At 43.2% G+C, this 17,476-nt stretch overlaps 2 protein-coding genes across 6 annotated transcripts in view; both read left to right on the top strand.

Annotated features, from left to right (window-relative positions):
• The window catches only part of il16 (interleukin 16), an 85,105-nt gene extending 69,983 nt beyond the window's left edge, over nucleotides 1-15,122 (top strand). For 3 of the 5 annotated variants that reach the window (XM_084006559.1, XM_084006562.1, XM_084006563.1), the window contains 8 exons: nucleotides 5,888-5,969; nucleotides 7,250-8,244; nucleotides 8,796-8,911; nucleotides 9,119-9,284; nucleotides 9,781-9,882; nucleotides 10,045-10,279; nucleotides 11,105-11,233; nucleotides 14,131-15,122. In XM_084006559.1, coding sequence (XP_083862685.1) covers nucleotides 5,888-5,969; nucleotides 7,250-8,244; nucleotides 8,796-8,911; nucleotides 9,119-9,284; nucleotides 9,781-9,882; nucleotides 10,045-10,279; nucleotides 11,105-11,233; nucleotides 14,131-14,291 — 1,986 coding nt within the window. In that variant the 3' untranslated portion in view covers nucleotides 14,292-15,122. The remainder of the gene's footprint in view (nucleotides 1-5,887; nucleotides 5,970-7,249; nucleotides 8,245-8,795; nucleotides 8,912-9,118; nucleotides 9,285-9,780; nucleotides 9,883-10,044; nucleotides 10,280-11,104; nucleotides 11,234-14,130) is intronic. The other 2 variants (XM_084006560.1, XM_084006561.1) reach the window with 2 other exon arrangements.
• gjd6 (gap junction protein delta 6) overlaps nucleotides 6,091-17,476 on the top strand; it is a gene marked incomplete at its 3' end in the record, with an annotated part of 29,019 nt that continues 17,633 nt past the window's right edge. The window contains exon 1 of the mRNA XM_084007282.1: nucleotides 6,091-6,094. The remainder of the gene's footprint in view (nucleotides 6,095-17,476) is intronic.

Below are 17,476 nucleotides of genomic sequence, written 5' to 3'. Positions count from 1 at the left end.
TGGTCCGACACATGAAAAAGGGCACACACTTGATTTGGTGTTGACCTATGGAGTGTCTGTCAGTTTAAATGAAATATGTAATGGTGCCTGTATCTCAGATCATTTGCCTGTATTGTTCTCTGCCAAAATTCCCTTCTCTGTTGCCCCTACTACTCGTCCTCCAATTCATCAGTTCAGGGTTTTAAACTCAGATACTTCTCTGAAGTTCTGCACCACCTTTGAGGAGTTTGTTAATTCATATTTGAATGAATACACACTCCTCTGTCCTGAGAAACTTGTAGCTCTGTTTAACTCCAAATGCACTGCCATACTTGATTCCATTGCTCCTTTTCGAACGAGAAGTTCAAAAAATCTTCCCGAACCTTGGATTAATGAGTCTATCCGTTCTCTAAGTCGGTCTTGCAGACGTGCTGAGAGAAAATGAGGAAGGACAAATTACAGGTGTCATATGGTATATTACGAGACTGTCTACAAGAGTATCAAAAAACAGTGAAAGCTGCGAAAACTACGTATTTCTCCAACCTTGTGTCTAGCAACATTAATAGGCCTAAAGTTCTTTTTAATGTTCTGGATTCCATTGTTAACCCTCGTAAAATTGACCCAATAACACCTACACCTGCTCTCTGTAATCATTTTGTAATTTTGTCTTCATTGACAAAATCACTGCTTTGCGATCAGTCTCACCTGTTGCTTCCCCTGACCTCTCTGAGCCCCACCTGTGCTCTGCTGCTTTTAACCAGTTTGAGCCGATAGCACTAGAGGAGCTGTCAGATGTTGTTCAAGGGCTTCACCCCACAAACTGCCCTTCCGACTGTATTCCCTCCCGCCTTTTTAAGACAGTTTTTAATTCTACTGGCTCTTTTATTTTTAGGCTAGTCCACGCATGTTTCACCTCGGGGTGTTTCCCAGCATCTCTAAAGCATGCTATAGTACAGCCACTCATTAAAAAACCCAACCTTGACCCCACTGTTCTTTCTAACTTCCCCCCTCACATGTGGGGTGCCACAGGGTTCAATTTTAGGCCCCCTATTATTCTTATTGTACATGCTGCCACTGGGATCTATCTTCCGTAAGCACAACATATCTTTCCATTGCTATGCAGATGATGTGCAGTTATCCTCTAAGGATCCTCTAAAATCTTTATTAGCTTGTCTTGCCGAACTGGATCAACCTGAGCCAACTTAATCTAAATGAAAATAAAACTGAGGTCACTGTATTTGGCCTTCCAGAAGGTTGCTTACTCCCACTTTATGGTCAGGATGTCCTTGCTCTTAAAACCACTCCTTTAATTAAGAGCCTAGTGTAACTATTGATTGCAACCTTGATTTTAAGAAACAAATCAGTACAGTAGTTAAAGGGTCTTTTCACCAAATTTGTATTTTATCAAAAGTCAAGCCTTATTTATCTTTTAATGACTTGGAAAGAGTCATCCATGCTTTTATATCATGCAGGCTCAATTACTGTAATTCGTTATATGTTGGTCTTGACCAGAGCTCGCTCCGCCGCCTGCAGCTGGTGCAGAACGCGGCTGCTCGCCTTTTGACTGGCATTCAAAAACGTGACCACATCACCCCTGTTCTGGCCTCCCTCCACTGGCTTCCCATCCGCTTTAGGATTGATTTTAAAGTGCTATTAATTGTTTTTAAGATTTTAACTGGTCTGGCTCCTCTATATCTGGCGGAACTTATACAAGAACGAAATCCAGCCAGAGATCTACGGTCATCCAGTGAGTTGTTGTTGGATGTACCTCGATCAAAATTGAAGACCAAGGGAGATCGTGCCTTCTCTGTGGCTGCTCCTAAACTCTGGAACAGCTTGCCATTACATGTTAGACATGCGGGTTCCATAGAGAGGTTTAAGTGTGCTTTAAAAACACATCTTTTCACCTTGGCCTTTGGATCCACAGGGACTTCTAATCCAGCCTAGTTTTGTTTTTGCACTAGTGTTTCTGACTATTTTAGCAGTGCACGTATGTGCATGTGTATGTATGCACATATGTTTGTATATGTGCATGTGCTACATGCATTTGTGTGTGAATATGTGTGATTATATGCATAATTTCTTGCTTCTTGTACATGTGTTCTTTTTGCTTTTGTCTCTGCTCTGGGAAGCACTTTGGATGACTGTTACAGGTCTTTTTAACTGTGCTATATAAATAAAAGTGAACTTGAACTTGAACAGAGTAACCTGTAACACACTCTCTCTCTCTCTCTCTCTCTCTCTCTCTCTCTTTCTCTCTCTCTCTCTCCTCCTGTTGCCTGCAGTTCTTCAGCAGTATGTACAAGGCCTTGAGAAAGATCCTGAGGTTACTCTTAAGGAATGTATGTGAAGTGATGTGTTCCACTGGTGAAAGCATGCTGAATACTTTTGACTTTTACTTATTAATATTACCGTGAAGCTGTCGGGCTTGACATTAGAGAACAGTGGCACAGTGGTTCCTGCTGCTACTCTAATAAGGGGTTTATTAAAGGGATAGTTCAGAATTTTGGACATAAGACCTATTTTCCAAGTGAGCCGGTGTGTTCGAGACGTCTGGTGACGTTTTCAAGAAATTTCATTCAGTTCTTCTAGTTGCCAAGTTCGCTTATGCTATGGCTAGTGCAAGTCAACGGTTCTTAGCTAGACAGGCATTAAAAACAGTCTTGCCCACTCCACAGTGCACCCGAGGCAAATCCATTAAAACACTAGACTGTCGATGTACATATGTGTGTTGATAGAATAATATTTGAAACAAAACTAACCTCGCATCGCATGAATCATCCATTTTTTGAGGAACTAGTTTCTCAGCAGCAGCGGAATTTTACTTTGCTCCATCGGACTCAAAACTCTAAGACACGCCGCCGAAATACAGCCCATAAATAGGCAATCGAACCGGGCCAAACCGTCAGCACTTATACCCCCAAGGCTGTCTGAAAAGCCCTCGGAGCTCCCTCAAACACCGGGCAGCCCACGGCCACGCGAAGCCACAATTACGCACCGCGAACCTGGTCCGTCCGGAGAACCGTAAACCCTCGGGTGCGTTGCGGGGATTCCCTCCGGTAAATAGACACATGAACACCGCCGAATATTTGGGCCTCGTGCCCTCAGGGCTGGGTGAAAAGCCCTTGGTCCTCACTCAAACACTGGGCAGCCCACGGCCACGCGAATCCACACATGCAGACTCTCTGTCGGACTTAAAACTCTAAGACGCACGGCTCGCAATCCAGCCGGTAAACACGCGGCTCAACACCGCCGAACTCTCGGCACTTGTGCCCCCAAGGCTGTCTGAAAAGCCCTCGGAGCTCACTCAAACACCGGGCTGCTCACGGCCGCGCGAAGCCACAATTACGCACCGCAAAGCCGGACCTCTGCTCCGTCCATAGACCCGTAAACCCTCTGACGCGTTGCGGGGAACCCCTCCGGTAAATAGACACAAAAACACCGCCGAACTCTCGGCCCTTATGCCCCCAGACCTGGGTGAAAAGCCCTTGGACCGCAGACCAACACCGGGTAGCGGGCGGCTCCGCAAATCCACACATGCAGACTCTCCGTCGGACTCAAAACTCTAAGACGCGCCGCCCGAAATACTTCCCTTAAATAGGCAATCGAACTGGGACGAATTGTCGGGCCTCATGGCCTCAGACCTGGGTGAAAAGCGATTGGACCTCACGCAAACACCGGGCAGCCCACGGCCACGCGAACCCACGATTACGCACCGCGAACCTGGACCTCTGCTCCGTCCGTAGACCCGTAAACCCGCGTTGCGGGGGATTCCCTCCTGGCACCACCAGTCTCCATTTGTTCTGTCCCGGTTCTCAGCTCCAGCGGGGGCTATCTCGGTCTCCACAGACGCTCGTTCACGTTCTGCCCTTTTTTTTTTTTTTTTTAAGATTTTTTTGAGGCATAGACGCCCTTTATTAGCAGTGGATAGATCGGAAACATGAGGAGAGAGAGGGGATGTGACATGCAGCAAAGGACCTCCGGGCGGGATTCGAACCGGGGTCGGCTGCGTATGTACGTTCGTACATGGCATGCGCTTAAACCACTCCGCCAACTGCACGCCGCGTTCTGCCCTTTGAGCATCCCTCTCACGCAATTCTTCCTCTGTATATTCAGGCTCGTACAGGTACGGTTGGGTTTGGGTGGAAAAAAACTCCTCATCAGAGTCTTCAAAAGTTTCAGTATATTCTCCAAAAGTGTCCATTTCTGTGAGATTGAAGAAACTAGTACTGCAGGCTACTCTGCGTCTGTAGCAATGACAGCAGGTAAACAAACTATTATAGAACCGGGTGCACTGTGGAGTGGGCAAGACTATTTTTAATGCCTGTCTAGCTAAGAACGATTGACTTGGGCTAGCCATTGCATAACCCCCCCCCCCCCCAACCAAATGATGACGAGGAGCAGGGGAGACGAGGGGATTGGATGGAGGGTACGAGCCAATGGGAGCCTTCCGGAGCAATGGCTCCCATTGGACAATTTCTATGCAGGCCTACGGCTGATAGACTGAATGGATTTTGTTTTATTCCAAATCATAGATGATAGCTTTAATTATAACTAGGGGCTTTATTAATGAATAATGCTTCATAAATCAGTTATAAGCCCTTCGGACTATATATTATGACTAGTTAGTGGAAAGCTATCCAAGCAGAGGCTGTTATAGCAAGAGATGAATGCAACCCTATCACTAGACGAGAACATTGTTCGTTGAGGAAAAGATTGCAGTTATGTTCTAAAAAAATAATGGCAGATCTGTGACACCAGTCCAATCACCAGGAAAATATGTTGGCATTGTACATTTCTGTGATCCCATAAGTTGAATGTGAAGTAAACATTGTCTTTATGCTTTTTTAATGAAACGTTACTTTAACAAAGAACAAAGGGCGGTTGTTATTTATGTGTGCTTCTTATTTTGTTAGCAAGTTGTTGAATTACGTTGTTACTTTAACACCAACAGGATCTTTTTTCTAACTGTAATCAAGTGTTTTTTTTATTCTAAACCGAACCAATCATGTGTGTGTTTATGCAAGTGTGATATGAAACATATTTTAAAAATGTGTATTTGGTTGAAAACTGTGGTCTACTGAAAGGTACAATGTCAACATGTTTGTGTTGACTGGGTTAGTGATCAAATCTTTGGTCTCCTCACTTAAGAAGCTACTTCCTGTACTGTCACTGTACTATAGTACCCACTGTCGAACCATCCAATGTCCAATACACCAATCTATTTCCAAGGGATGCTGGAGTGTAGAAATGGTTTGTGGTAGAGTATAATAAGATGTAAAATCTAACAATTTTCATCTTATATCCTCTCGTGGTTTCTATTATTATGCATGTTTTTACACATATCTGTCTGTGTGTGTGTGCCTGTCAAGGACGACGCCTCCTCCATGGCAGCCAATAAGAGCTCAGCTTCCTTCAGCGTCGCAGGGTTGACAACTCTCACACTTTGTGATATTTTTATTTGCTGCCATGTCAAGTGGATAGTTACGGGAGACGTCAGTATTACTGTTTGAGATATCCATCTCTAAGATTTCAGTGATACAATGGAGGTGAATAGAATTGAGTTTGTAACATTAAAATACTTCTTCCCAGAAACTGCTGGTGAGACAATCCACAGCCACAATATATAATGGCTGCAGTAACAACTTTCTATTTAGAATCGCTTCAAACTATCACTGTTAAAGATGTGGTCTGTGGTCCCAACCCCCCAATCTGACAAGCTCCCCCTCACAAAGCCCAGTTTCACCGCTGCCTTGATGCATCACGCTTATTGCTGGTCAGGTTATATTTTCTGAAAGCAGCACCAGAAAGTGGATGAATGTCTGAGCGGAAACAGGGCACATTATTGCACGACTCTGTGGTTGATACCAGAGAAGCTGTCATGTTACAACACTTCCTGTTTGTGTAGCAGGAAGGAGAACGAATAAGAGAAGAGTCAGAGGAGACCAAAGAAGATTTCACTCATCCAGACACTACTGCACGGCTCTCAGGTAGGAGACGAGTATAATCCTATAGTCCAGAACCTGACTCTAACTTCAAAACTAGTGCTGTGGTAATCAGTGTTTCACTGGAAAGTAACCGAGGTTCCTCTTCCTCTTTGAGGCAGGGAGTTTGTGTGTCACTAGATAGAATTAAATTAGAGGACACAGTCAAAGTGGGGCTGCAACAAACAGGACGACATGTTGGTACCGCACCTTTCTGCAAACCACAAAGACGTTGAATGTTGAGCTTTCTGCAGTCGGTCCAAGGTTGTGATGTTATTGCTGCTTTGTACATGTTGAAGTCCCAGATCCAACAGGAAACCAAACACCGCCCTATCGAAGTTCATGATACTGTATCATCCAGAGATGCTTGTGGATTTCACCAAGCTGGTTAACCAGATGAAAAGGTCATGCTTTGTGAGGTCTGTCTGCAAGACCACTAGCTAACTACTTTTAAAATGCTTGTTTTCTGAATGGAGTCTGGATTGATGGGTGCTAGGCTATGCTAGCATTATAGCTGCTCCATCAACACACCAAATAAGGTCATCTAAACATCAATATGGCAGCGACCTTGTTGACAGTCTGTGGTTGAAATATTTCAACTGGCGCGAATGATGAAGGTTTTTTTCTTCTTTTCTTCTTAATTTCGGGTCGCATTGATCTGACTGCCAGCACTGCATCCATTCATGTCTTTAAATTGCATTTGCATGCAAAAGTCATTTGAAAAGGCTGCTTCATGTCAACACAGTATTAGATGCTCAGAGAAAATGCTTCAGGAGTCTGATGATATAGTATAAAGACAGATTTATGAGGCTTATATGTTATATGAGCTATTAGCGTAGACCTCTGGGGGACCACAGACACAGGAGACAACATTTGGTTCCTCCATTTCTGACGCATTATTATGAAAGTCCAATGAGGTTCTTTAAAAAACAGCATCATGCAAATTTCTCACTTGAGTTAAATTTTTTTCCCAAATTTCCCTCATTAGCATTGTGTCATTTGCCTCCATTGCATTCATTTTGTATTTAGTTCACTTTGTGTTTGGTGTGAACACACTTTAACTAGCCTCACAGAGCCGCTAGCGTAATTTTTTGGTATTCTTCCTGGAACCATATGGTCATTCTTATTTTGCTAGTTTGATATAAATGTATTTGTGAGTATTGAAGAAACCTCATTGGACTTACATAATAATGCCATTAATATAGCAGATGTCTGGATGATATATAGTGATAATAATGTATGGGTTTGACACATGAACACATTCTTCTCTGTGTTATGTGGCTCAGGTGATTCCTCGGTTGTCCACTGCTCTCAGCCAAAGAGAGCAGCTCTGAGGAAACAGGCTCGTATCAACCAACACACCCAGGAACAGCTTCAGGATCCCTGGGTCCGCCTTTCAGGCAGCTCCCCTGAAGAGCTGCCTGAGATCCACCACTGTCACCACACTGCAGACAACACGCAGCCTATCAGTGTCCACAGCAAGCCTGCCGCCATGAGTGATGACGACATCATGTCCAAGCTCAACAGTTCAACCACGGATGTGACTTCAGATCCTCCGACATTTGAAACTCCTCCAGAAGCAAAGACGGGGCCCCCAGTCGCACCCAAACCGCTCTGGTTCCGTAAGAGTCTGAGGAAGATCCGGGATGAGCAGGACCAGAAGAAGAAAGTGAAACCTCTGGAGCACTTCAACAGAAGCTTCGGTGTTAGATCTAATCTGTCAATCAAACAAAAGATCCACTCGTTTGAGACTTTCTCCAGTCCAGAGAGTCCAGAAAAGGAGGGCCACAGAAGGGGCCTTTCCAGCTCTTTTCTTCTGGAGAAGGAGTCCAGGACTCTACCTGCCTCACATGGAGACTACAGGAAGGGCAAACGGGAAACCCCAGAAGAGATCCAGGCAATCCAGTCTGCATCTGCTATGACCTCGTCCACTTCTGAAGCTTGTACTGGAACTACAGATGAACCTCCTCCCATCCAGTCCACCAACAGCACTGATCAGGAATCAGGGATACAGGATCCTCTATCAGCTCCGTTCTGTGTTGATGGAAACGTCTTTCCACCAAAACAGGAGTCTGAGCTAGAAAGACTGGATCTTACCGGGTCAACAACCGAGTCCAAAGACCCGCCCCCTTTGAGATCCAGTACAGACGAAAGGGAATTTCCTCCAGAGGGGATGGAGGATGATGGTGTACAGCTGAGGACTACTTTGCCCACAGACGGTAACCCTCTGAGAGGTGTGGAGGGAGAAGGTTTAGGGAAAATCCTCGCCTTTAGTAACCAGGTAAACTGTCGTGTGAACATTATTCAAAGGCCAATTTATCTACCTATTTGAGTCATTTTAGTAGATTTATGATAAAATGACACTACTGCTCTCTTGATGTATTATCTCACTAAACATTGTAATATAAATGTATGGACTCAATCTTTAGTTTCAAGTCTTCTTCAATCCAGCGTGATGTTCATTTAGTACATAATGGTCCATTTAGAGTCCAACAGACCAGAAAGCAGGGAATGCTTTAGGGCGGGGCTACCTTGTAATTGACAGATCCCTTCCATGGCGGTTGTCTGTGTTTCATTTTACAATGTTAAAACTTTCACACTGTGTTTTCACAAATGCCTGAAGTTAAGCCAGTCGCCAGAAAAAATGTACTGTGCTTAAGTTTACAGCAGACAGTAATAAGTTATAATTACTTTGTGACTTCATATACCTTGAAATTAGAAATGTTAATATGTTTAACTGTCAAACTGTAGTTTGTCTTCATACTGTTTGACACAAGATTAACCAGAATTTAACTGTAACTTATGTTTTGTAATATGTTGTTTTGGGTTAAGATTTCACAAGCGGTGATGCGTTGTCATGGCAGCCTCTGTACCCCAGACCTACAGGACCCCTCTGTAGCGGCCCCTCGAGATTTCCTGGACCGCACTGACGCAGGATTCTCTGTCAGGTAAGACTTCCGCTGAGATCCAGAAGGCAGACCGGGCCTGTTTAATACAGGAAGTGGTTCAGGATTTTAAAAAAAACAGTTCCTGTTTCAGCAGAGCTGCAGCGGAAAGTTTTTAATGAAGAAGAAGAGAAGTTAAATACAGTCACACGTTCATCAGAGGAGTCTAAGTGACATTACATTCTGTTCTCTGATGTGTTTTCATCACAGATTGGCCTCATTGTGGGACTGTACCATTGAGCGAGGGGAGGGGGGGTGTCACGGTGAGGCAGCACTCACTTCCCCTGTTGCTCACTCTGTCATCTCAGCCATCCCCCCACAGGAAATACAAAGAATGATCCAGGAAGTCAAAGAGCTGGACGAAGAGACGCTGAAGGTAAAAAATAAAAATAAAAAAAACTCACATTCAAGACAAATTCTTAAACATTACTGATCCCTTTCATGCATCCAGCCTTAAAAACAAGATTATTACAATGATGTTGCCAGGCTTTGTACCATTGGATCCTTACAGTTTTTATCATCCCAGTGAGGTTGCCAGGTTTGGTACCACTGCATCAAATGAGTACAACTTATGAATGGGAACTGCTACATTCATAGAATCCTGCCATAGTTCAGATAATTCCAAATATTTTCTATGTTATGGGAAGAGAACATTTTTTAAGATTGAGCACTGAGATTGATTCAAGTGGGGGAGACGAGGAAGCACAAAATGAGAAATGAGAAGAGTGTTCTATGTATGCATCAACCCCTTACAGGATTCCATATGATAAACTCTTCACCATCACCATAAGATGGATTCAAACAGGATCCATGCGGATGTGAACAATATGTGGTGGTAATAAGAACAATGAATTGTGTCTCTGTTTCCACAGCAGCTGGTGGACATCTATGTTGTGATCCTACATAAAGAGGAGGGAGCTGGTCTGGGCTTCAGCATCGCTGGAGGGTCTGACCTAGAGAGCAAAGCTCTTACAGTAAGCAGGACTTCCAAACCCTCATGTTGCTCATATTAGTACAGACACCCGACCAGACCGTGGTCTTTTTTTTACTATGTAATATCATTGCTATTCAAAGCAAACTTGACTCCCAATTTGTGCCACTGTCTGCTAACGAGACACTGATTGTCCTCCGTCCAGGTCCACAAAGTGTTTCCCAGTGGCCTGGCAGCGAAGGAGGGCACCATTCAAAAAGGAGATGAGGTGTTGTCGATAAACGGGCAGACGCTGCGCGGCGTCACACACGCTGACGCCACTGCCGCTCTGCGTCAGGCCCGCAGCCTGAAGGAGGCGGTGGTGATCGTCTGCAAGAGAGCAGAGGAGGAAGGAAGAGATGAGAGAGGAGGCTGCAGGGGTGAAGAGGTCAACCCTGCAGGTGAGTCATCGCCTCAGTGATAAGCTTCTACAGGGCTCTTCATCTAGTGACGTACAAGTATCAACATGTCCAGTCAGGTCTGTCATTGACCGTTAACCAATTTCATTACAATTATATCACGGGTGTTTTCTCTGTTGTCTGTGGATTTGAAATTAAATCATCAGAACATTACACAACCTGTTGAATCAGCGTTAATGACTAATTATCTGCTGATGGGAATGTTGTCTCCTACACTGTGACCAAAGTGTGTTGATGAAGCATCAAGGTTGTTCAGTTTTACTCATTAAGGGGCTGGCTAATTAGCTAGCTAGCTTGCTAACTCCATGCTACAGTTACAGAATATAAAAAGCACCACATGAGCTGCTGGGCTCATCTACATAACTTGAACATGTAGCTGGACTTCACTGTTTTAAACTGACTGGCCCTTTAATTAGCATATGTTAATTGCTAGCACTAATTCTAATTGCTAATGCTTATTGCTTGCTTGCTGGCGATTGTGATGATTATGGTTGTGTAAGTGCTGTAAATGTCTGTTATGGTGACAAAACAAATTTTAAACTCATAACCATTTGTTAATTTGAGTATGTTAATATGCAACGCTGGGATAGCCTATGTGTGTGCTCGCCGTTAGCATTAGCAATTAGCATAAAACTAGGCTGACTGAAAGGCTCATGGCTACTCATCACTAATACTCGTGTGTCCAGTCTGCAGAGACGGAAGACTTTGGTTCTGGGTTTCTGCAGAAACATGTGGTTTGGGTTTTTTTGTGGGTTCCTCTTTAACCGTGTAGTCAGCTGTACATTCATTTTGATCATTGTGTTGCAGCGGAAGAGCAGGGACCTCTGCTGAGTGTGGAGGTGGAAAAAGGAGCTGCAGGAGTTGGGTTTACTTTGGAGGGAGGAAAAGGCTCAATCCATGGAGACAGACCGTTAGTCATCAACCGGATCTTTACAGGTACACAAGGGTCTGTGATATCATAATATTCACAATGAAATGGAACCCAATACATTCATAAGCTTTGATCAACAATGAGGAGTTTTAAAAAGTGCTTCTGTTTATTTCTTGAATGGACAGAAAGTTGATTAAGAGAACTGTGAATAAATAAAGGAGAGACCATTTACATATCTTGGTTTTCCTAAAGAAGGAGAGGATGTGGTGTATTACTGGAGTGCAAGGTTGGGAGGGTTACTTAAAAAATGTGTTCTGGTTTGTTTTATAGTTGATTTTTAGATTTTACTGATCACATTTAAAGCTTGTCAGCGTCTAGTACCCGTACTACATTACAGAAATGCTGACCCCATACAAGCCTGTTCACAACCTTAATATATTGGGCAGGGCCCTTTAGGCTGAAAACCAGAGGTGATTGTGTCTTATCCATCAGGGCCCTCGGTGTGGGAATGTCCTGCCTGCCTGAATCCGCCATTTAAAAAAAAAAAAAATCTTTAAACACATTTTCAGACTTGGACTTAGATCACTTTTGTTGTTGTAATAGTGATTTCAGCCACAAGAGGCTGAAGTGCATCACTACCTCATGTCCTGAATAGGACTAAAAGCAGATTATCATCGATTGGAATACATTTCTAGCCAAAAGTAGGACATGACATCTGTGTCACATAAATATCTGTAGCTGTAGCTGCATTTAGTCCTATGTTGTGGTGGTGTACCTCAACCTCTACCTCAAATTTACTAAAAACATTCAAAAATCACTTGACAAAGCGTTTTCTGTTTTCACAGATGTCACGTTTACATCACTGCAGGGGCCCATTCCAGAAAGCAGGTTCAACAAACTCTGAACCTAACCCTGAACTCTGAGTCAACCAACTCTAAGATGGGCAAATCTGACTTTTCGGTTCCAGAACAGCAGTTCTGAGTTAGTTCAATCAACTCTGAGTATGACAATCGTGAGTTACGCGCATGCCTGCCGACTCTACAAAGCATCATCAATGGAGCTCCGATACTACGATTCACCATGGCAACCGGGAGAGCGTTATTAGATTGTGATTAGATTAGAGTGTTTATGTAGAAAGCGAGCTCATCCTTAGAAAGCGGAGCAACGTAACTGCAGCAAAGTAGAGACAGTTGTTGTGGCGGACATTTACGGCCCGACTTAATGTGTATAACTGAATGAAACAGTCGATTGGTCTAAAGGTGATAAGTCTTTATTTTCAGCCACGCAGAGCGACACTGTGGTGTAACGGTTAGCAACACTGCCTACAGTGCAGGGGACAGGGGTTCCATTCCTGTAGATCTCAAAGTAGCGCAATGAACAAATAATAATTTTTATGTAGGTGTAATCCCCCAGGCACAAAAAGAAACTGGCTTCAGCTGAAAATGAAGCATAAAAATATTGCACAAATACGTAAACTAAGGCATATGATTTTAATCATATTTCACATATTAAACAGTAAATATAAGCGGCTATTTCAATAAAGAAATGTCCTTTTTCAGAAAACTCCCGTTCGCAAAAAAATCTTAAGAGCTCTGCAAAGAATCTGCATTATGTCCGCGATATGAAATGTCGGAAATGTCGGAGAATATTGTTTAGATATGTGATTGGTAGGAAAAACTATAATTTCCTTCTAAGTAATGAAAATCCTCTCCCGACGTAAAGCTGTTAGAATCACTTTTATTTCCGTATCGATTAGGTTGACGAGGAAAGGACAGCACATTTTTTTCAGAGTTAGTTCAGATTCCGGAAAAAGGCGGAGACATGTAGGGAGAAACTCAGGGTATGTTGAAGCAAACCTGCCAGAGAGCAGGTTAGGTTCACAGAGTCAGTTACTATGGTAACTGACCTAAAGGTTGAGTTACCTCTCTTTCTGGAACGGAAAACTCAGAGTATCCCTCTTCTCAGGGTTAACAAACTCAGAGTTTCAGGAAAACCTACTTTCTGGAACGGGCCCCAGGTGTGCATTGTGGAAACAAGTTGAAACGGATGATATCTTAGGAAATCTGAATGTCTTGTTCTGCATTTGAATGGTAGAAGACAAATACAAAAAAAGATTATCTTCATTTATAAAAAAAACTGTTGGGGCTGGTGGTGAAGTGGTTAGCCCTACAGAGGCAATGTCCTCAATGCGGTGCGTGATGATCCCAGGTTCGACTCCCGGCCTGGCGATCAGTTTCCCGCATGTCCTCTCCCTGTTTCCACACTGTCTCTATAAAAATAATAAAAGGCTTGAACAGTGCTCTGGCTGAAAAAATGATCTTTATAAAGAAAACTGTTGAAGAAGAAAAACGCAGCCATTAAACAGACTGACTGGACTGATTACATCATCTGGTCTCTGCAGCTCATTTCATATCAGTTTCTCCTGTTTTTCACTCACAATGATGAATCAATAACCATAAATTAGCGTCATTTTCAGTAGCCTATTTTATAATGTTAAACAACACTGATGAACATAAGCAACATTAGCATTTTAGCAGAAGTAGCATGTAAACAGTTTAGCTAGCTAACGTTTTAACAGCATTCATATGGTAATATTCTCTCTGTGATATGACGTTTACTTACCACTATGAACACAAACGTATCTAAGCTATGGGACTTATAATATCATTGGAGTTCCAACGTTATGACTCAGGACGTCGTCATGATGACGCTCCAGAACACAAACATCAGAATTGAAGGTTCTGGACATGAAAGAAAAGTACATTTGCAACACCAAGAGATTTACTCTACGTTTTGTACTACAGAACGGTCTTTGTTTGGCTCAGCCAACAAAACACGCCATCCCTGTTTACAAACACAAAAAGGTCTAGTGGTCATGTATTTGTTTGCCGTACTGAAACCCTGGTTAGCCGTTATGATGTCAGTGTGAAAGATGCCCAACAGTGTGTTTTGTGTGTTGGAGGTGGAGCAGCGGAGCAGAGCGGTCTGCAGCACGGAGATGAACTGCTGCAGGTCCAGGAAATCAACCTGCAGGACATGACCCGCTTCGAGGCCTGGAACATGATAAAGGCTTTACCTGAAGGACCCATCACAGTGGTCATCATGAGGAGACGGAGGGAATAGAAGACACATTCTCAAACTACTCAAGTAGTGACGCTCTGTCAGGGCTCACTAACTATGATCGCAGTGAACACATGGTTAATTTGAACAAACACACTTGCTTAATTTCGGCATCAATCAGCCATCATCGTGTGGGGTTTTCTGTCTTTACGCTACGTCGTCAGACTTCAGAACATTTTTCTCTGAGCGTCTAATGCTGTGTTCACACCAAAAGCCAAGCGAACTCTCCGAACAGGTGCTAATGAATGCAAATTTATGCCGGGCAGCAAGCTCGATATGATGAGGTGAATATGCCAAATTCCTGTATTCATGGGGGTTGAAATATTTAAGAAATGGAGGAAAAGAATCTTGCCCCTGAGGTCTACGATAGTACCTCACATTAGTCTAGAGACCAGACTATGTGGAGAAACCAGAGACTGTCTGTGGTCCAAACAACAAGGTCTCTGCTGTGTTTATGTCTCGATGACCATCAACCAGACTCCATTCAGAAAACCAGCATTTCAAAAGTAGTTAGCTTGTGGTCTTGCAGACAGACCTTTTAACTGATCACCATTGTAGGAGCCAAAAATGGTATGGCCTTTATTATTATTTGTTTATCTTACACACGCCCCTTTTGTTACTAGCATTTACGGTGATTATCACCTGGGTGTGGTTTCACAGTATTTCACCTGTTCAGTTTCACGGCGCACTTGGTTAGACATGGGGGGTGAGTGGGGTTGTATAATTTTGTTGACCGCTTCGTTACGTTTCGTTTCTTTGCTTTTCATTAATTTACATGACTTATCATTTTGTTGTCATATATAATTTGTTAGTTCAATAAACACTTAAAACTAACGTCGGGAAAGAATGATTCTTTACGAGCGCGTCGGACAAGACCTCACTGAGCCTCCAAGCGGCTAATTAAAGGGACAATTAGTCACTACAAGTTAGTCAACAAAATGATAGCATCAAGACACAGCTGCATGGACCGGGATTCTGTGGTGATCGATCGTGTGGACGCCTTGGATCTCGGAGTTTTCGGACTGAATTGACTTTGTTGGAGCAATTGAACCTTTCCCCTGCTGCGGCTTGGATCCACAGCTGACGGCCGTGGATGAACAAACTTTTGGCAGCAGCGCATCACAGCCATAAGAGGCGGTAGGCACGTTTGTGTTATTCCTTCTGTGTATATTGTAGCAAGTTGGAATACAGTTTGGAAGTGCTGCCGTGTGTCCATTGGGGACTGTTAGTTTGGCTTGTGTTGCGACTGCTTGTTGCGCCGATGATCGGCGGAGGTTTGGACAGTTTTGACTGTTGGTGACACTGCGGCTGCCATGCCTGTTGAATTGAAATCGCATTGCTGAGCTGTTGCGCTATTGAGGATGTGATTTATCTGTGCGGGGTGGCGTTCAGTTGATGCTGTGTATTTTTTGATGGGTTTTGCTTGTTGAAAAACGGCAAAATGAGTGAAATAAATGACGTGAATGATGAAATGGAGAAGAGAACAGTCAAGCTTACAATCAAAATGTTGGCTTGCAAAATTGAAACTTTCCAGAAAGAACGTCAATCAAACGTGAGAAAAATTAAAGGGCTCATACCTGAAATTAAAGAGCTCATGAAAAGGGATGAAAACGTAAAGGATGTGCAATACCAACTGGAGAAACTGATTAAACTGTATGAAAATGCCAAATCTGCACATGAATCAGTTATTGTATTGCTCCCTGAAGAGGAAAAGGAAACTCAAAGTGACTGGTTTAAACGCATAACCAAAAGCAACTCAGACTTTATCGAAGATGTGAAACAATGGCTTGTTGAAACTGGAAGGCCCTTTCAGCAAATTGAACATGTGACGTCAGATCTGCTAATTGCTGCAAACTCAGACATTCCTCTCATTTCACCTGAGGAAACACTTGTTGAATTAAAGGAAAAAAATCCCAACACTGATGCTCAACATGACATTCCCTCTTCTTAGTCAAACATGAAGACAACATCTGACATACTGGACACATTACAACCAAGTGACAGCGTGTCAAATGTTGGAAGCAGGAGCAGCAAGCGATCTGGTGGCTCAAACTCCAGAGTTTCAAGTACTACATCTGCATGTATGATGGCTGAAGCTGAAGTGGCTGCTCTTATTGTACGACAGAAGCTGCTTAAGGATAAACATGCCTTGGAAGAACAAGAAGAGCAGCTGAAGAGGAAAAAGGGACGGCTGGAGCTGGAAGCAAACATTGCTGCCACTATGGCCAAAATGAAGGTTCTCGGAGCATCAAGGGGATCAGGCATTCAAAGTAGCTCTTCTAATGCATCTGATGGAATGAAATCATATTTTGAGCATGGACAACAGGAAAAGAACACATTTACTGTTAAAACAGATCCTTTGGTACCACGGTTGCAAGCAACGCATCCACTTGGACAAATCCCACCGAACCACAAAACTATCTATCCACAAACACCAATAATAACTGCAGAAAGAGCTGTAACTCAAGTTCAATCTCTTATAACAGCTCCTTTAACACTCCAGTCAAGCATCAGAAACACAAGTGAACATGCACAGGCAGTATCTCCAGATACATTACCTGTTTCAAGCAATAGTGAACAGAACAATATATTCTCAGTCATGAAGAAGCAAAATGACATCACTGCATTGTTAATACAGCAACAGTGTCTCTCTTCTATGCCCAAGAAGGAGATTCAAGTTTTTGATGGTGATCCACTTCAGTACCAAACGTTCATTAAATCCTTTGAGCACAATATTGAAACCAAGAACAATTATCCCAGAGATTGTCTCTATTACCTGGAGCAATACACAAGAGGACAGCCAAGAGAAATTGTGAGGAGTTGCTTGCATATGTCCTCGGACAGAGGATTCAGGAAGGCTTTGCTACAGGAGCATTTCGGCAATGAGTATAAGATCGCAACAGCTTACAGAAGGCTCTTTCATGGTTGTCAATAAAACCAGATGACACAAAGGCTTTACAGGCATACACCCTATTTCTAAGAGGATGTTGTAATGCCATGGAAGATGTCGACTACATGCACGAGCTTGATATGCCGACTCACATGATAGCCATCATGAAAAAGTTACCCTACCGGCTGAGAGATACATGGAGAACTGTGGCCTGTGATTTCCAGGAAAAATACAAACAAAGACCTGTGTTTAAAGATATGGTGAATTTCCTTGAAAGACAAGTAAGGATAAAAACGGA

The sequence above is a fragment of the Eutrigla gurnardus genome, assembly GCF_963514095.1.
Source record: "Eutrigla gurnardus genome assembly, chromosome: 1".
Classification (NCBI taxonomy): Eukaryota; Metazoa; Chordata; class Actinopteri; order Perciformes; family Triglidae; genus Eutrigla; species Eutrigla gurnardus.
This window is presented reverse-complemented; position numbering and strand designations above follow the sequence as displayed.